General features: G+C 46.7%; 2 protein-coding genes across 4 annotated transcripts in view; one reads left to right on the plus strand and one right to left on the minus strand.

The window, feature by feature from the left end:
• The window catches only part of Ggcx (gamma-glutamyl carboxylase), a 45,093-nt gene extending 34,395 nt beyond the window's left edge, over positions 1 to 10,698 (plus strand). The window contains exons 6-16 of one of the 3 annotated variants that reach the window (XR_013049910.1): positions 1,145 to 1,251; positions 3,491 to 3,654; positions 4,197 to 4,462; positions 4,623 to 4,754; positions 5,477 to 5,628; positions 6,051 to 6,220; positions 6,391 to 6,521; positions 6,980 to 7,127; positions 7,286 to 7,481; positions 7,796 to 8,814; positions 8,974 to 10,698. Coding sequence is in view for 1 of the 3 variants with exons in the window: in XM_076566935.1 (XP_076423050.1) it covers positions 1,145 to 1,251; positions 3,491 to 3,654; positions 4,197 to 4,462; positions 4,623 to 4,754; positions 5,477 to 5,628; positions 6,051 to 6,220; positions 6,391 to 6,521; positions 6,980 to 7,127; positions 7,286 to 7,481; positions 7,796 to 7,988 (1,659 nt within the window). In the remaining 2 variants the exon portion in view is untranslated. Of the gene's footprint in view, positions 1 to 1,144; positions 1,252 to 3,490; positions 3,655 to 4,196; positions 4,463 to 4,622; positions 4,755 to 5,476; positions 5,629 to 6,050; positions 6,221 to 6,390; positions 6,522 to 6,979; positions 7,128 to 7,285; positions 7,482 to 7,795 lie in introns of those variants that run through there. The other 2 variants (XM_076566935.1, XR_013049911.1) reach the window with 2 other exon arrangements.
• A 781-nt stretch (positions 10,699 to 11,479) lies between these two features.
• On the minus strand, positions 11,480 to 18,900 carry Mat2a (methionine adenosyltransferase 2A). Its single transcript, XM_076566936.1, has 9 exons — positions 18,571 to 18,900; positions 15,956 to 16,033; positions 15,581 to 15,703; positions 14,786 to 14,898; positions 14,555 to 14,698; positions 14,175 to 14,393; positions 13,586 to 13,768; positions 13,354 to 13,487; positions 11,480 to 12,774 (listed from the first exon to the last, which is right to left on the minus strand). Exons 1-9 carry the CDS (start codon positions 18,659 to 18,661, stop codon positions 12,672 to 12,674), a joined length of 1,188 nt encoding a protein of 395 aa, XP_076423051.1. The 5' UTR covers positions 18,662 to 18,900; the 3' UTR covers positions 11,480 to 12,671.
• Between the last annotated feature and the right edge of the window lie 460 nt (positions 18,901 to 19,360).

Below are 19,360 nucleotides of genomic sequence, written 5' to 3' on the forward strand. Positions count from 1 at the left end.
GCACCAGATATCGTTACAGATGGTTGTGAGCCACCATGTGGTTGCTGGGAATTGAACTCGGGCAGTCAGTGCTCTTAACCACTGAGCCATCTCTCCAGCCCCCGGTTGTACACACTTTTAATCCCAGCCCTCAGGAGGCAGAGGCCATCCTGGTCTACATACTGAGTTCCAGGACAGCCAGGACTATACAGTGAGACCTGATCTCACAAAAAATTATTAATTTATTGTGTGTGTGCATGTACTGCAGCATACATGTGGAAATCAGAGGGTAACTTTGGGGAGTTGGGTCCCCCCTTCTACTGTGTTGAGGTAGGATGTCTCTTGATGTTTCTCCCCTGCTGCAATATTCCAGGCTAGTTGACCCAGAAGCTTCTAGATGGTTCTCCTGTCTCTGCCTCCCATCCCTGTAGCAGTGGTTACAGATACGCCCCCTGCATCTTTTCCACATTGGTAGTTGAATTCGGGTTGTCATCCCTGTAGCAGTGATTACAGATACGCCCCCTGCATCTTTTCCTCATTGGTAGTTGAATTCGGGTTGTCACCCCTGTACCACGAGCACTCTTACCCACTAGGTCATCCTGTTGGCACTGGATGTTTCTTTGTTCCTTTTGCTAGAAAGCTAGATGGGCCCTCCATTTTTTTCCAGTTCCCCAGTCCCTGAGTTCTCATCCCATCGTGGAATGAACAGTAGTACCTTGTCTATTGGGTTAGACTCTTCATGAGATAATCACTTCTGTGCTTTCATTACTTTTTCCTTTGTGCCTAATGTGCCTGGCATAGGTAGATTTTTTTTTAAAGAGCTCGTTGGATGAATGACTGAGATGAAAGGTGAGAGGAATGGATATGTTCTTTCTTGGGTACTGGCTGAGATGAGAACTTTCATTCTTTAAATTTTTTTTTTTAAGTTCCATTTATTTTTATTTTTGTATGCATGTGTGCCTGCTTGTCTGTGTGTGTACCATGTGCATGCAGTGCTTACAGAGACCAGAAGAAGATGCCCTAGAACTGGAGTTAGAGGTGGTTGTGCTGGGAACCAAACCCAGATCCTCTGCAAGAGCAGCAAGTCCTTAGCCACAGAGCTTTCTGGAAAAAAACAGGGATTCTTTGTTTGCTTAAACATTCATGCTGCATGTTATGTTTACAGATCTTCATTGTGTATTTCATTGCGGGTGTGAAAAAGCTGGATGCAGACTGGGTTGAGGGCTACTCCATGGAACACTTGTCCCGACATTGGCTCTTCAGTCCCTTCAAGTGAGTAGAGTCGAGGTAGGGCCTTTTTGGGTTCCATGTTCTGAGTGGGTGATTCATCTGTCAGGTCTGTGTAACACATGTCTGACATTTGCCTTATCTCCCTCTTCAGCCAAATGCAGAGTCAATGATAGTCAGGGTCCAGTTGCATCTGGGAGACTCTGCTATAGATGGTCAAGAAGAGAAAGGATCAGAATTGGGAGACGTAGTGTCCACTTTGCTTTCAGTTGCTGTGATAAGACCATGACCAAAAACAACTTGGGGAGGAAAGGGTTTATTTCCCTCCCACATCTAGTCCATCCTAATCATCAGCCATCACTGAGGGAAGCCAAGGCAGGAACTTAGCAGAGCAGGAACCTGGAGGCAGGGACTTAGCAGAGACCGTGGAGGAGTACTGCTCACTGGCTTGTTTCTCATGGCTTAGTTTATGTGTCTAACTGTTTAGCCTGTAAGTGTAACACATGGGTGCCTAGTGTTGATGGAATCTAGAAGAGGGCATCAGATCCTCCGGGACTGGAGTTACAGATTTGAGCCACCATGTGGGTGCTGGGGCTCAAGCCTGGGTCCTCTAGAAGAGCAGCCAGTATTAACTGTTCACTCATCTCTCCAGGCCTGTCAGCTTGCTTTCCTATACCAGGACCACCTGCTCAGAGGTGCCACTGTCCATAGTTGACTGGGTCCTCCTGCATCAGTCAATCAAGAAAATGCCCTGAAAGACTTTCCTCTAGGCAATCTGATGGAGGCAGTCCCTCAGTTAGGTCTCCTCTTCCCAGATGACTCCAGCCTGTGCGATGTGACAGTGAACTAGGCAGCACACTTGGTCACTGAGCCAGTACCCGGCAGTTACCTTGGGTGGCAGTTGGAGTTGCTTGTGTTCTTGCCTTGTCAACCCCCATTGTTTGAAATTTTTATTACATTTTGACAGTACTGGGGATTGAACTTAGGGTCTCATACATGTAAGGCAAGCATCCCGGCCCTGAACCCACTCTTTATTGTGTTTTATTTTTTTAATCTTTTGGAAACGGGCTCTCACTATGTAGGCTTGGCTGGTCTGGACCTTACTATGTAGACCAGGCTGGCCTTGAGATCAGCGCTCCTCTGCCTCCTGAGCGCTGGGATTAAAGGCGGTGTAACCACAGTCTTCTGTAGGAGCTCCTCCGACAGTTTAGTAGACAGACAGTGCTGCTCCTGCATGGAGAGCAGTTGTTACCAACTCTAAAACAGCTCCGTCTGTGAGTTTCCCTTCCCTCCCGACCCCAGGCTTAGTAGCAAACACCTTTGTCCACTGAACCATCTCACCGGCCCAAAGCAGTCAGTGTTTAAAACAAGTTTGTTCTTTGTCTTTTGAGAAAAGATATCCCGGGCTGGCCTCCAGCTCCCTGAGGATGAACTTGAACTTCCTGATCTTCCTGCTTCTGCCTCCCAGGGGTTAGGATTAGAGGTATGCACTGCCACATCCAGTTTTATGAAGTTCTAGGGACCAGCCCTGGCACTCACCTTTTTTTTCCCTCCCAATTTAACTTTTTTTAATTGATTCTTTGTGGATTTCACATCATGCATCTTGATCCCACTCATCTCCTTGTTCCTTCCCATCCACCCTCTACCCTTGCAACAACCTCCCTCCCAGGATAAGACAAAATAAAATTTAAAAAAAAAGAGGAAAAGAAAGAAAAGAAAAATCATTGTGGACGCTGTAGCGTGACACAGTGAGTCACACACTATACCCTTTGGTCCATCTATCATTACTTGCGAGTGTTCATGGCAATGAGTCACTGGTAGTTTGAGGCGTCTGGTTTATGCTACACCATCGATACTGGGCTCTCACTGGGACTCCTCTTGGAGAGCCTGTTGTCCTGTGTCATGGAGATCCTGCCTCTTTGGGCCTTCAGGGCCAGCCCCTTCATGCCCAGCGCTCACCTTCCAATGCTTCTCATTTATGACTTCCATGAGGAACCGGCTCCCTGCAGTATACTTTTCCATCAAATTTTATCCTAGGAGATTGGGCTTTACTCATCACACAGGGGATATTAAGACAAAAAAGGACATCTGAAAATGTCAAGGGGTTGGTAAGCTCCAATGTAGAACATTTTCATGGGTGCACTTGGGGCTTAGCTGTCGTACCCCACTGGTGGGCAGATCCTTCATCAGGGACAAGTTGCTAAGGCAGCTGGTACTTCAGTTGTGCTGTGATTGCTGGGTGACCCAGCTGGCTGGGCCTGGGCTTTTGTCCCTGTGTCTGCAGGCTGGTGTTGTCCGAGGAGCTAACAAGCCTGCTGGTGGTGCACTGGTGCGGCCTTCTCCTTGACCTCTCAGCTGGCTTCCTGCTCTTTTTTGATGCCTCGAGATCCATTGGCCTCTTCTTCGTGTCCTACTTCCACTGCATGAATTCGCAGCTCTTCAGCATAGGTCAGTACCTGCCACTTGGTAGGAAGCAGTGACTGCAGAGCTGTGGGGAACGCCTGGAGAGAGGCATTGTCTGCAGGTGGGAGGTGGTGGTGGTGGGTCAGGAGCTAAGCTGAACCCAGTATAGTCACTGTGAAGTAGGAATACGTAAGGGTGAGAGGATTGGGACCTCAGGGACAACATGTTGCACAGTGAAGGTCTGCAGGGCGAACAAGTTAAGCACTTCCTTCAGGGCCAGGCACGCAGCTCAGCTGCTCCAGTGCTTCCCTAGTGTGCAGAGTCCTGGGGTCCATCCCCAGCACCACACACAACCAGGTGTGATGGCATTCACCTCTTGTCCCAGCACTCGGGAAATAGAGTGAGAAAGATTAGGTCAAGGTAATCCTTAGCCACATAATGAGTTCTAGGCCAGCATAGGCTACATGAGACTCTGTCTCAAGAAAACGAAGACGGAGCTCATTAAAGTAAAATATGTTAGAGGTACTTCATGAGGGAAGCTGGTAGGGGGAGCCTGACCATATTGACATGTCTCTCTGCTTTCCTAGGTATGTTTCCCTATGTCATGCTGGCCAGCAGCCCCCTCTTCTGCTCAACCGAATGGCCTCGGAAGCTGGTAGCCCGGTGCCCCAAAAGGCTGCAGAAGCTGCTGCCCACCAAAGATGCTCCTCAGCCTAGTGCTTCCTGTGTGTATAAGAGGGCCCGCGCCAGAGCTGGTCCAAAGGTGGGGCTGCGCCACCAGCTGGGAGCTGTCTTCACCCTGCTCTACCTTCTGGAGCAGCTCTTCCTGCCGTATTCCCATTTCCTCACCCAGGTTTGTTCCTTAATACATGCCACAGAGGCTGAGCTTGGACTGCGGTGGATGCGGCAGCATCAGGGAAGGAAGGGCTTGGCTTACAGCTCTTCCCTTTTGGAGGATGAGGTTGGGTTGAGAGGCACTAAGCTGATGCTCTCTGCTCTGCCTTCCTTCCCAGGGTTACAACAACTGGACAAATGGGCTGTACGGCTATTCCTGGGACATGATGGTACACTCCCGCTCCCACCAGCATGTAAAGATCACCTACCGTGATGGCCTCACTGGCGAGCTTGGCTACCTTAACCCTGGGGTGAGACATCTGATGCTGCACTTCTTCAGAGCTCCTTGGGCTTTGGCATTTTATTTGGTCCTATACATACCATCAAGTAAAACAAATTTGGGTCTCTGAACTTTCTCCCAAACCAGACAGAACCTTTTCTTCTTTTTTCTTCCTTTCTTTTTTTTGGTGCTAGACCCAGGGCCTGACACATGTTAAGTGTATACTCTACCATTGAGCTATAGCCTCATCCCTGGATCTTTTGTAGTTTAAAAAAAATGTCTTGTGTATGTGTATGTGTACGTGTGTACGTACATGAGAGACAGATAGACATGTGCATGTGGAGACAACTTTGTGGAGTCAGTTATTTCTACCGCTTTGTGAGTTGTGGTAACTTAAGTCATCAAGGTTTCGTGGAAAATGTTTTTAACATGGTGAACCATCTCTCCAGACCATATTTTTAATTAAGCCAGAGTCTTTTTGTGTAGCCCAGGCTGGTCCCTTTTCAGCTATAATGTCTAGTGCTGAACTTTTTATTTTTTAACGTGGATAGAGATGTCATTGTTTTGAATTAAGATTATGTTTTGGAAAGGTAAGTAAATACCTAGTAATGAAAAATTCACACCTGAAGACAAGTTCCTTTTTTTCCCCTCCTGCTCAAATTAGGCAGCAGGCAGAGATTTTTGTGTTGTTGGCAGTGCATGTCTTGGAGGTTGACAGTGACAAAGTGGGACTAATATGGGGGTTTGGGGCAGGTATTCACACAGAGCCGGCGATGGAAGGATCATGCAGACATGCTGAAGCAATATGCCACTTGCCTGAGCCTCCTGCTTCCCAAGTACAATGTCACTGAGCCCCAGATCTACTTTGATATTTGGGTCTCCATCAATGACCGCTTCCAGCAGAGGTGGGCAAGGGGAGCAGAGACAGGGAAAGATGAAGCACAGCTCTTTTGTCAAGATGAAAGCTGATGTCTCCTCATGTTGTCTTGCTGTTTACAAGGCTGTCTCTCTAGTGCATGTCGGGGTTGATCTGGTTGTGGGCATAGCTGGTTATGTCCAGCAGGGGGCACCATCATCCAGGAGGAAGTGAACTGACTGTTCTTTCAGACACTGTTGTTAACACAATGCCTTCTCCTCAGGTGGCCACTAACGCACATTCTTTCCCACCTCTCTGTCACGGACTGGCAATAACATGCTGACAGTAGGCATTGCTCTTTTTGGGAACTCCTATTCCCTCTCCATGGGTCCAGTGAAGAAAGGAACAGAAAGAAGAAGTCTGGTGGGTGGGTGGCCACTGCCTCCTTAGAACATGGTTTCCTTTTTTAAGGCTTTTTGACCCTCGTGTGGACATCGTGCAGGCTGTCTGGTCCCCCTTCCAGCGCACACCTTGGGTGCAGCCACTCTTGATGGACTTGTCTCCCTGGAGGACCAAGTTACAGGACATTAAGAGCAGTCTGGACAACCACACTGAGGTGGTCTTCATTGCAGATTTCCCTGGTATGGAGGACAGTGAGGGGAGATTTTGCTCTTTCCTTGACTTCCTTGACCAGAGACATTGCATATGATGGGGGAGGGAGGGAGGGAGGGGACTCTGGAGGGGACAGTGGTGAAGATTGTTCTGCTGGGGTGGGGTGGGGTGGGGTGGTGAATTCTCTTGCCTCTGGCAGGTCTTCACCTGGAGAATTTTGTGAGTGAAGACCTGGGCAACACTAGCATCCAGCTGCTGCAGGGAGAGGTCACTGTGGAACTGGTAGCAGAAGAGAAAAACCAGACTCTTCAGGAGGGAGAAAAAATGCAGGTATCTGCTGGGGCTAACGGTGACAGTGACTGGGGACAACGGTGACAGTGACTGGGGACTTAGTACTACCAAACAAACACTTGAGAAGTGCTATGAAGTTTAGTTGAGCAGGGTTCATTGTCACAAAGAAATCCTTACCAGCGCAGTAATGCAGTGGGGGCTCAGAAAGCAAGGGTTCCATTGGAAGCACTTGCCTGTCAACTCTAGGACTTGGGAGGCTGAGGCAGGAAGACTGAGAATTCCAGGCCAGCCTGGACTTCATAGTGAGATCAGAACTCAAAACACAACACCGGAAGAAAAAAAAGGAGCCCTGAGGCTGTGAACAACTTTATCCAGATTCTAGAGGCCATTATTTCAACTCCAAGACACAGGAAAAGAGTGCCAGCAGGGTTGGAGTAGGGAGGCCATAGGCTAGCTAGGGAGGTTAGAGTTGGATGTATCTTTTGTTCCCCCATCAGTTGCCTGCTGGAGAGTACCACAAAGTCTATACTGTGTCATCTAGTCCTTCCTGCTACATGTACGTCTATGTCAACACTACAGAGGTCGCCCTGGAGCAAGACCTGGCATATCTGCAGGAATTAAAGGAGAAGGTGGAGAACGGGAGTGGTGAGTGTATGGAGGTGTGACGGAGAGAGCGCCTGGTTTCAGAAGTCGGGGTTCTAGGTTCTAACCAGTCAAGGGAGTGCTGGAGGCCTCTAGTTGAGGGAAATGGCTGAGGGAGAGAGTGGTCCATCTCAGGTTCCTTTTTGCCGTCTTCTGGACAGAAACGGGGCCTCTGCCTCCAGAACTTCAGCCTCTTTTGGAAGGGGAAGTAAAAGGAGGCCCTGAGCCAACACCTTTGGTCCAGACCTTTCTAAGACGGCAGCGGAAACGTCAAGAAATTGAACGCCGGCGAAATAGCCCTTTGCATGAGCGACTCCTGCGCTTCCTGCTGCGAAAGCTGTATATCTTCCGACGCAGGTGAGTTCACTCACAGCATTTGCCAGTGCCGTCAGATGTTTGCAAGTTGGTCCCTTTCCCTAGTGAGGGTGACAGTAGACTCCTAGGGATCTTTCCCTCCGCACTCACCTCTTATCTGTAACTGTTCCGTGGTTATTCCTGTTCTACCCTAGAATATTGTCAGGCTTCAGAGTAGGGTCCTTGCATTTAGGGTGTGGAAGGTTAATAAAGTAGATTCTGTGTCCCCAGGGGAATGGGTCCAAGACCAAGTGTTTCCTGAGGGCTTTACTGGAGTTATGTAGAAACATAAATTTGGACTGTTTTAACTCTTTCAGCTTCCTGATGACTCGAATTTCACTCCGAAATCTGCTCTTAGGCCGCCCTTCCCTAGAGCAGCTAGCCCAAGAGGTGACGTACGCAAACTTGCGACCGTTTGAACCAGTTGACGAGTCAGGTGCTCCCAACCCCGACTCTTCAAACCCGACCCCTGCAGAGCCAGATGCCGAGCATGTTCACTCAGAGTTGTGAGGAAGTCCAGATGTTGTGTGGCGGTGTGGGGACAGCCTGTTACAGGTTTGCTGCCTGTGCAGAGGATGTTTATTGGAGAAAAATCATCTATTTTGAGACAGGCTTTTACAATACAGCCCAGGCTGGCCTCAACTCATGGTAGTTCCTCTGCTTCAGCCTCTCAGTGGTTACATGTACATCACCAAACCTAGTTTTTTCCTTTAACATTCCCCCTCTTATAAGTTCTTAAAGATGATAGCTTATAGAATCCAAGGCAACAGAGAAGAATTTGAAGAATTGAGGGCTCTTTTTAGAAGCAATATGAACTATCCTCTTACAGTAAAGGGTTTTTTTGTTGTTGTTGTTTTTTCCTTTTTCCCCCCTCAATACAGGGTTTCTCTGTGTAGCCCTGTTTCGGAACTGTCTGTAGACCAGGCTGAGCTTGAACTCATATGCACCACCACCGACTGGTTCATAAGTCATTTTTAAGCTGGTTCTTTAGGAAAAGGAATGTTCCACAATGAAAATAGCTGAACCCATGTGTTTGCTATGTGCCTGGTACTGTTTGAAGCAGTGTACCTGAATTATCATACTCAGTACTTGAAGAAGCATTGGTCTTAAATGCTCAAATTTTACCTTTGGAGAAAAGAAAGCAAGTAAAATTTACCCATAGGCATTCAGGAGTGGGTTGACAATTTGAACTGAAATCTGTCAGACTTAAGGTCTTATATGCTGCTCTTTAATGATTTTCAGAACCACTGACAGTAAAGCTGAAGCAGTATAGCTTAAAACTTGTGTTAATCTAAGTGATTAAGATGGTCAGGTACTAAATGCACAAAGTAATTCTGTATTTACAATTCCTTTTTTTTTTTTGGTTTTTCGAGACAGGGTTTCTCTGTGTAGCTTTGCGCCTTTCCTGGAACCCCAGGCTGGCCTCGAACTCAGAGATCCGCCTGCCTCTGCTTCCCGAGTGCTGGGATTAAAGGCATGCGCCACCATCGCCCAGGTACAATTCCTTTTTATAGCAAGTTTTTCAGTAGCAGTGTATCAGAATAGCACTACTAAATAGGGAAGCCAGATGGCTTGCTTTAGTATAAATCAGCTTAGTGAATGGCAGCTAAGCCATGACTGAGTCATAAGCCTTGAGGTTTTCCTTTTCCTTACATTTGTCAAGCCCCATCACATCTTCTATTCATCCTATTTTTACTTCTATTATCGGCCTATTCCTTTACCCTTTATACTGGAATCTATTTAGGGATAGACCAAGGCAGGGCCACCACCTTTTTTTGCACAGGTTGGGCCCAAGTATGGAGACCAAAAGTCCCTCTAAACATACAAAGCATTGTATATAGGCTACTGATGGCCATGCAGAGAGCTCTGATCATTTTCTCAAACAGGAAGAACCCTAGTTTGCATTCTTCTTCGTGATCTTTTCTTACAGTAACACCATGAATACACCTTGGCACTATGTCCTTTCCAAGTTCAGCTACTTTCCCTGTTTCCTTAACCTGTCACCTTTGACTAGCAAGAAAAGGGTTTTTGTTCGGGAGGGGTGTCTTTCAAACTTGTGCTGAGAAATGAACCCAGGTTTCATGCAAAGTACCTAAGTTTGTAGAAAGATGCTGCTTCCGTGCTCATTTACTACCTGACTTTCCCCAAGAAAACATTGGGATGAATTAAGGAGAGATGAGGGCATTACTAATAATTTAACTTGCTTGGGACTAGAGATGGAGCTCAGTGGATAGAGGGTTAGTTTACCGTTTGACCTCAGCACTGTGTAAGTGGAGCTCTATGATACATATCTGTGACCTCAGCAGAGGCAGGAAGATCAGTTCAAAGCCAGCATGGGGAGGTGAAACTATGTGGTTGAAGGAAGTTTATTAGCATTGCCAGAGAAACTAGGCTCTCCAACTACAATTGCTCTGGCAATGGACTGTTGATGTCTTTTTAAAAGCCAAGGGGCCTAGCATTATACATGTAGCAAAATTAAAAAATACAAATTTCCTTTCAATGTTAAGAATTGGTACCCCATGTTACTATCTCCAGTGTACACTACATTCTTGTCCTTAGCACTGAACCCGCTGCCACGCTTTTCCTTTTTCTTCTGTTTTCCCTGGTCTAGCTAGTGTTCATGTACCTAGTATTTTTAGGACATACTCTGCCCTAAGTCACTGTTGTAGTCTGAGGGCCAGAGATCTCATAAGCACATCTGTGCAGTTCAGCAATTCTGAGATAGCCTCACTTAGACCAGGCTATCCCAAGATAAATTCTGTAGCAGAGGATAATCTTGAACTCCGAATCAGCTGGTATTGCAGTTATTATTACTGTGTTTGGACAGGGTCTATTATGTAGCCCTAGCTGCCCTAGGACTATGTATACCAGAGGCTAGGTTCAAACTCAAAAGATCTGGCTATCTCTGCTTCCCAGCATTTGGGACCACAGGCATGTGCCGCTACAGCCAACTCAGCAATTTAAAAATTCTCCATAGCTGTTCTTGCTACTAAGCAACATTCATTTATCTCATTCCTGCTCTTAGCCAACAAGGTTATTCACAATGGAATGGCATCTAGACTTGAGATGAAGAACTGCTAAAGAACCCAAGTTTGTGGTCTCTGGAATGCTGGGATTCCAAGTATGAGCCACAGAGGGTTTTGCCTGCCATAAATTAAAACTGTACTTTTGGGAAATTTGTTCCATTATTTTAATAAACTTCAAAGTCTCTTAAAATGTTTTTAGCGTTGAAAGAGCAAAGTGTCTTAATGTCTTCCTGTCACCACAGAAGCCCTACCCCCCTCAGGTAAACCCATACTTCCTAAGTCCCAGGTAATAGGTATTTCAAGTTCCTGAGATCTTCCCCATTTTTCTTAAGATAGCAGAAGCATACTAGTTCTGCTATCCTTAAACTCAAGAGAATCTTTTACAGCATACAAACACGTAAAGTGTTGCTTCCCAGGATTTCACATGGCAAATGTAAATAAAAGCACCCCTACATGTTATCCTGATCTCCACACATACCATGGTATGTGTAAAATATTACACTAGGTTTCCTAAATTACCACTCCAAACTTTTAGCCACGATTTATCTTATACATGGTTGAGAACTTTACCTTTGGCAATGGTTGACAGATACAGTAAGGGGATGCATGCAGATTTTAACTTAGAAAACAACTTATGGACACAGTTTGGGTAGAACCTAGCATTTTATTTAGATCTTCATTAAACTGTTGGAATTGAGAACCAGACATACGTAATAAACCTCCAAAAATAGATCCTGAAAGGCACTTTCTTGCTTAGGGCAAGCAGTCATGGAATAAGCATGTAAACAAGCTGGCTTCTCTGTACCACACCAGCCAAGTCAGCTTTCTCCATGTCCAGCCGCACTAGCTCTGCCCTCCCTTCTGTTAACACCAGCCAGACCCCCTGTAGGTCTAACCCAAGGTTTTTCTGTAGGACACCTTGGCCTACCTGGGAATGCTGGAAACATGTTAAAGGAATCATGGTGTTGAGGAAAGAAAAAAAGAAAAAAAAAAAAAAAAAAAAAAAAACTCTTTTAAAAGCTGCCATCTGAGGTGATGGCTTCTCTGTACTTACGCCATACCCCAGAATACAATAAATAAGCAATTAGAAAATGTTCAAGTATGAAGGGATTTCCTCCTCCCCGCCAAAAGCACTGCTCTCTGAAGGAAGCTGGTTTCTCTGTAGCCACACCAGCTGTTCAGAAAGCTCATTGGACCTGGTTTTGAAAACAAAACAAAGTTAAAACCCTGGGAGGAGCTATTGTGCAGTGTGGAGTACTGTCTTTCTTATAAAGAAAAAAAAGTTACCTGGTACCAAAGTGTGCAACCTACAGACCCTCAGGTACTGCCCCGTGACTTCTCTGTATGACATCACAAGGGGGCCAAGTGCCTGTTCTTCTCGACTAGAAGTTGGTGAGGTTTGGCTAGTGCTGAAACCATGCATAGGATTGGTTTACTAAATAAAACCTTATTACGTACGTCCTCCAAAGACAGCTGAAAAGTGGAGAGATTTTGATTTGGTGCTGTTTAAGAGGTGGCAATTAATAGCATAAGCACCAGGGAGATGGTTTAATTGTAACTGCCTTTTTTTCAAGTCAGGCTAGAGCTCCAACTGAAACTTGCGTTTCATGCAAGATTGACTGGATAGGGAACACTCCCTGACAAAGAACTACATAATTAGAAATGACCGAGTTACAGGGAGGATAAGGGAAGGGGCTTCACATCCAATAAATAGAGCTCAAGACATTACAAATTCATGCTGACAGGGCTGTGGCACTGCCAAAGTCTATAGTCAAACTACAAGTACTTTACGTGCACATTACAAGGACATTTTCAGCATCTGGTGGGCAAGTAATTGCAATTAGGACTTTGGAGGATTAGGTGACAGGGCACAAAGGTTCGATTTCAAAGCATTATCCACTACAGTGTTTGTTTCTAGGCAGTTACATGGATCACCTATGCTCACTATATCCATTATAATGTTGAACAAAACACCTAGGGACAGAATAGCAAGCCCAACTTACAGTCCCCACAAAAGCTAAAATTCATGTCATTGATTAGAGTGACTGCAACTCATCAGGAGCTGAAAGAGGACAGAAAACTTTAGGAAGTAGGGCCCTTTCCCTCAGAGCTTGAAGGCTTCTCTGTAGCCTACGCCAACAAGTCTGGGGAAAAAAGGCTAACACTTTCAGTATTTAAGCTTTTTGGGCACTTCCCATGGGAAGCTGTCCCTACCAAAGTGGCCATAGGCTGCAGTCCTCTGATAAATTGGCTTCTTCAGATCCAGATCCCTGGAATATACAAGTCCATAACTTAATATGTAGCATTAAATTAAAACAAAGCAAAACAATCAGCAAGACGCATTCAAGAGCTCTGGCAATGAGTTCAGTTCTCCCTGGGGCTTGCTAGGAAAAAAGTTCAGGGCAGAAGTGTTTGTTACTTCCCTGGTGTCCAAACTCCTTGCACAGTCCTTATTAGTAACTAGAGTTCTTGTTTTCCAGCCCTGGCTTGACAAATAGGAAAACTTATCATTCACAGGAATTCCAATTAAATACTTACCAAGGTCCAAGCACTGCCCACTATGGTTATTTTCTTTGTAACTTTGATCATCCCACCTTAGCTTATTAATTCTTAATGTAGCACCCTTAGTTAAGATTAAGCACACAGCTCAGTATTGAAGATGGAGAACTTTTTAGGATGTTACTGAGTCACAGAACACTAACTTTATCAGCTAGGTCCTCTCCAGGCAATTGAAAATCCTGGCATGTTCTAGGAATTCAAAGAGGAGTCCACCTTCATCTCCTCAGATTTTAGTATGTATGCCCATACCCTCCCTATTTCTCACTAGCAACAGGCTTTACCATCTTTACCTGACAATGACCCCAGGGCGAAGATCAAAATTCTTCTTCACAATTTCTAATAGCTCTCTCTCACTCTTCTGAGAAGTGCCATAATGGAAAATGGAGATCGACAATGGATGAGACACTCCAATAGCATAAGAGACCTAAAAGTCAGTGATATAATATGGTTATAAAATAGGGAAGTATATAAACTATTTTACTAAATAAATACCCTTCTCCCATTTCCCTGTTCATTACCTACCTGAACAAGCACCCTCCTGCACAGACCTCCTTTAACAAGGGATTTTGCTACCCAACGAGCAGCATAAGCAGCTGAGCGGTCCACTTTGGTATAATCCTTTCCTGAAAAGGCCCCTCCTCCATGAGCTCCCCAACCGCCATAAGTATCCACAATGATTTTTCGGCCAGTCAAACCAGCATCACCCTGAAATTATAGGATTTAAGTCATGTAATCTTTTCTACTAAGTGGTTCTTGACTAGGCTATTAGGAACCATTCAAGATACACATGTGGCGAGCAGTAGCTCACATGTATAACCCTAGTGCTTGGAAGGCTGAGGCAGGACAAGGTGTTGAAGGCTAGCTGCACACAGCCACATTAACATCAGATACACAGTGAAATTGGGGGTAGCCTGGGCTACACGAGACACTGTGTGTGTGTGTGTGTGTGTGTGTGTGTGTGTGTGTGTGAGAGAGAGAGAGAGAGAGAGAGAGAGAGAGAGAGAGATAGATAGATAGATAGATAGATAGATAGATAGATATGTGACCTGGGGGTGGAGTCAGCCACAAACTAAGTACCAACAATAACCAAAACATCTCACACATTCATTACCTGAGGCCCACCAATAACAAATCTGCCACTTGGCTGTAGGTGGTAAATTGTATCCTCGTCAAGGTATTTTGCAGGTACAACAGCTTTGATCACTTTCTCCTTTAGGGCATCCCTCATCTCATCAAGACAAACTTCTTCATCATGTTGCACAGATATAACAATTGTATGGACTCTGATAGGAAGCACAGCACCTCGATCTTGCATATACTGCACAGTCACCTTGAATGCAAAATAGACCAGAACACTTGTCTAACCAGCGTTGTTCTCTACTATATGTTTAAATATAGCAAAAAGACATTATTCTCCCCAGTCAGTATAATTAAGTAACTTAAGAATTTTAATGTAATTGAGATGAACGTAGCTTTAAAATAACCACTTACTTGAGTTTTAGAATCTGGGCGTAACCAAGGCAATGTGCCATTGCGGCGCAGTTCTGCCAGTTTGGCATTTAGCTTGTGCGCTAAGACAATGGTTAAAGGCATACACTCCTCAGTTTCATCAGTGGCATACCCGAACATCAAACCCTAAGAAATGGGAAAAGTGAAGTGGGAAAGTGCAATCCAAGCTTCAGGTTTACTGTTAAAAGAGATGCCAACAAACTATCGCAATACCTGGTCTCCTGCACCAATGTCTTCCTCATTCCGGTCAAGATGAACACCTTGGGCAATATCTGGTGACTGTTGTTCCAAGGCAACCAACACATTACAAGTCTTGTAGTCAAACCCTACAAACAACAAGGTGTTCCAATCACCCTCATCTTTTCTTTTAGTGTTAACAGTAGTGCTGTGTTGCTAGCAATTGAGACACTTCTACTTTTTTACAAGAAGGGTAGGTAGCGAGACGGTGGTGGCACATGCACACACCATTAATCCCAGCACTTGGGAGGCAGAGGGAAACACATCTCTGAGTTCCAGGACAGCCAGGGCTACACAGAGAAACCCTGTGGGGGTGGGGGGAATAAATAAAAGGCTAAGGATCAAGCAGAGAAAAAATATTGATGCAGAGATCTACGATTCACTATTTTAAGAGATCACATTCACACAATTCACTTATTGCCCCCCCCCCTCCCCAACATGGTTTGAAGTAAGGTTTTTAACTTGGCTGGCCTCAAACTAAGCAGCTAACTCCTGCCTGACTTCCAGAAGTTCAATTTACAGGTATATCATCATGTCTGGCCTCTCTATTGACGTGAATCTGTATATTAGTTGTAGGATAAGATACTGCTTTTGCACGCAATGTCACACTTTTTAGAGGACAGAATAGGCTGGATCAGAAAGCTGAGAAGATATGGTAAAACTGCAATCAGTTAAGGATTACTAGCAACATTCTAGAAGCTTCTCCTGCCAGCATCAGATTCCATGCCTGCAAAAAATGAGTTTACAGAAAATTAAATATTTAGAACATACCTTTGGAAGAATCATCATATCCAATGTGCTTAATGGCTTCACGAACTACTTTCTGGTAATCAATGGCAGCTCTGGATGTAATTTCCCCAGCAAGGAGGATCATTCCAGTTTTAGCAACGGTTTCTAATAAAACAGAAATTTATACCTAAAATATTAGTGGTGGGGGAAGTTGAAGAATTCAATCCATTTTGTATATGCTATATCCCTGGGCTTCATTTTCTACTTCTGAGATAAGGTCTTGCTAAATTGTCCGCACGGGCATTTAACTTGCTCCCTCCAGCCTCTACCTCCCAAGTAGCTAGTAACATCACAGATCAATCACCAGACTTTGCTTCAAATGCCCTCTTTCTCATTCATAAAGTATTGTGTACCCACCACAAGCCACTTTGGCGTCGGGGTCCTGCTGAAGGTGTGCATCAAGAACAGCATCACTGATCTGGTCACAGATCTTATCTGGAAAATAAAAATTCCTGATTCAGTTTAACCATTACTGTTAACCTCATCTATAATGTAACTAACTAGCAGTAGATGTCTACCTTGAGGGCCAAGTACAGCTGTGGATTTGTAGATGACAAAAATCTTGTCATGCTGTCAAAAGATTATAGACTTACCTACAGCAGAAAAATCTGTGGAGCCTTTTGGTTTTTTTGAGCTAGGGTTTCAGCTTATTACCTAGTCTGAGCTCAAAATCATGGCAATTCTGACTCAGTCTCCAGAATGCTGGGATTAAAGCATGTGTCACCATTCTAGGCTAGAACTTTTTATGGTAAAAATAAAAGACAGCATTATTTGTATAATCCTGGCTCACACTTGTGCCATGGTGCTCATGTACAGATCAGAAGACAACATTAAGAGGAGTTGGTTCTCCATTATGTACCCCAGATCCCAGAGACTGAACTCTCATCTCAACAGGCTTGGCAGCAAGTACTCTTAACCCACTGAGCAATCCCACTGGCCCCACCCACATAACTTTGAAGGGAACAATTCTACTTCATGGCATTAACATGAGATCTTAAATGTTAATAAAAGCACTGCTTTACCAGAAGCTATTTGCCAGAATAAAAATTACTATATACAGGGATGTATGCTACTTGAAAACTTGGTATTTTAGCCTGAATATCGTTACACATGCTCACCAAAAGCCAGAACATTCATTCAGCATATTTAAGCCATTCTAGTCCATTATATAGTTTACACCTTACAATGAATTCAGTTTCACCTCAAAGTATTTCAATTATTTTGAAAATTGAAGTTCCCAGCCAAACCATTTTCTATGTTAAATAATAAACAGAACGGCCACGTAAACTCAGATTAATCAAGTCAAAGTAGAAATGGTGATTATCTTGAAATCCCAAAGCCTACCCCATGAAATAACTTCACAGTATATTTTAAAGATCAATCGTTCTATTTCATCCCTCCATTTAAAATTTGTTACAAATTTAACCCACCAAAAGAGCCAACTGTCAGGTCTATTTCTTAAAAGAACAGTTCACTTTCCCTATTAATAGAACCACTCAGTTCAAGTTCTAACTAGTACCAAATCTCTGTACCTGGGGTTCTGAGTAAACCAAGGTCATATGTAGACCAACCACTCTAACCTTAAAGAACACTAACCTAATTGGGAAACGAGACTTTTGAAACTATGAACAGGAGTAACAGCAAGAGATGATCCAGGAAACTGTTCAAATGCATTCTATAGCATATTCAATTTCTCCTTGTAAAGGTGTTAACATGTAGCCCAAGCTAACCTCAAATTTAATCTCCTGCCTCTACACTCTAAATGCTGGCACTACAGAAGTGTACCACCATGCCTGGCGCCAGTCTCCTGGATTTTGTTACTACACCCTTCCAAAACGTGTACTGCAGCCAGAGCCTTAAGACCCAATCTATCAACTGTAACAAGGCGCGGCTCAATCGATGTGGAGGTACCCCTTTCCTTGAGGGAAAACCCACCACAGCGACACTCGACTTTCATTCATCAAGATCCTCCTGGGTTTGTTCTCTATCATCAATTAGGCCACTAACTAAAAGCAGATCATCTCTTCCATCAGACCAAGTAGTTACTAAGTATATTACTGTGGACCCTTTAACAGAAGCAGCTCAAATTGCATGCCGTTTACTAGATGGTATGTTCAGTCTGAGACCCAAAGTTCCCTAAAATAGCTTCATTGTAACCCATTTCATCATGGCGGCTCAGTGGACAAAGCCAAAAGAAACGTGAAAAAAAAAAATCCTCCTTTAGTCGAGGGAAAACGCCAAAGGAAAGACTTTAAAAGGAAACCTAAGGCGATGGGAGTCTGCACTTAATTCACGCTTCTCATCCTTTTCACGCAGCCTCCAAATAAGGGATGCCCTCTCTAACTCGCGCTATATTTAGTCGGCGGCTGCCTGTCACCTTGAAGGCCTGAGGACATGTCCACCCATCCTCTTAAGCATTTCCAGTGGCCGGAAGCCATGTATCATGGAGACAGGGCGTTTGGAGACCGCAGCCCCCACTTGCAAACCCAGGAGTCGGGCCGCTCGAGGCCCCCCGCCAGCTCCGCTTCGCCCCGAAGCCACATGCGGTGAACACGTGGTCGGCGCTGCAATGCGGGGCGCGCGCTCCCGACGGCCGGACGCGAGCACGCGGGGCGGGGTCGCCCACTGGAGCTTTTTTTTTTTTTTTCCAGACGACGGGACCAAAGAGGAAACAGGGCCCTCCCCGCGCCGATCGCAGGCTGCCGCGGGCCCCCGCCCTTCTCGTTTGCTGGAACCTTCCGCATGCCGGGGCGCGCCGCCGGATGGGGATGGGAGAAAAGGGGGGAGGGGAGCAGGCGGCGGCGGCGGCGGCCACGCACGGCAAGCTCGCCGCGCCACGAGGGAGGCGCGCGGCCGCCGGCGCTGCGCTCACCCATCCGCACGGCCTCGACAGCCCCTCCGGCCCGGCCCGCCCCCGGCCCCGGCCCCCAGCCTTCCGCCCTTCCCTGCTCCGAGTCCCCCCGTCCGCTCACCTGGGTGACCTTCCCCCACGGACTCGGAGGTGAAGAGGAACGTCCCCTCCTCAATGAACGCCTCGTGGAAGCCGTTGAGCTGCCCGTTCATGGCGGCGGCGGTGGTGGTGGTGGTGGCGGCGGGGAGAGAACGCGACTCGGAGGCGACGGGGCAGCGGCGAGGCAGGGCACCGCGAAGCGCGCAGAGCGGAGGGTTGCTTCGGCTCTCGGCAGGCTGGAGACTCGGAGCGCACGGCGCGGCGGGGCGAAGGGGCCCGGTATTTATAGAGCGGCGCCCGCGCGCGCCCGGCCCGGGCCCCGCCCCTCGGCGTCGCGCGCCAATGCGCCAGCGGCCCGGGGTGGGCAGGCTGGTGCGCCCCGGCCGAGGGCTGGGCCGGACCATTCTGCCGCCGGGCGGGGGGGGACGAGGACAGCGAAGGGAACCGCGCCTCTGGCCCGGAGTCAGTCAGTCTCGGCGGGTTAAGGTAGATGGAGGTGTGAGGATGGGAGGAGACCGGGCTTCTAGGCCCCTTCCCACGATGGACGCCGGAGGGGAAGGCGACTTGGGTTCGAGGGACGGGCTCCCCCTGTGCGGGGACGTGGCACATCCCTTCCGACCGTTGCCCGCGGAGGTCCGCCGGCGCGTGCGCGCGCGCGCCCCCCGGCGGCCGCGGCGGGGCATGGCGGCCGTTTTGTGCGGGGGACGCTCCAGCCCGGGGTCCCTCCTGCCTCCCCGCGCCGTTCCCGGGCCTCGTGCACCGGCGCCGGGTGGCCCCTCTGCCTTGGCAAGGTGGCCATGTTGGCTGGGCGC

Source organism: Peromyscus maniculatus, chromosome 3 (genome assembly GCF_049852395.1).
Source record: "Peromyscus maniculatus bairdii isolate BWxNUB_F1_BW_parent chromosome 3, HU_Pman_BW_mat_3.1, whole genome shotgun sequence".
In the NCBI taxonomy this organism is placed as follows: domain Eukaryota; kingdom Metazoa; phylum Chordata; class Mammalia; order Rodentia; family Cricetidae; genus Peromyscus; species Peromyscus maniculatus.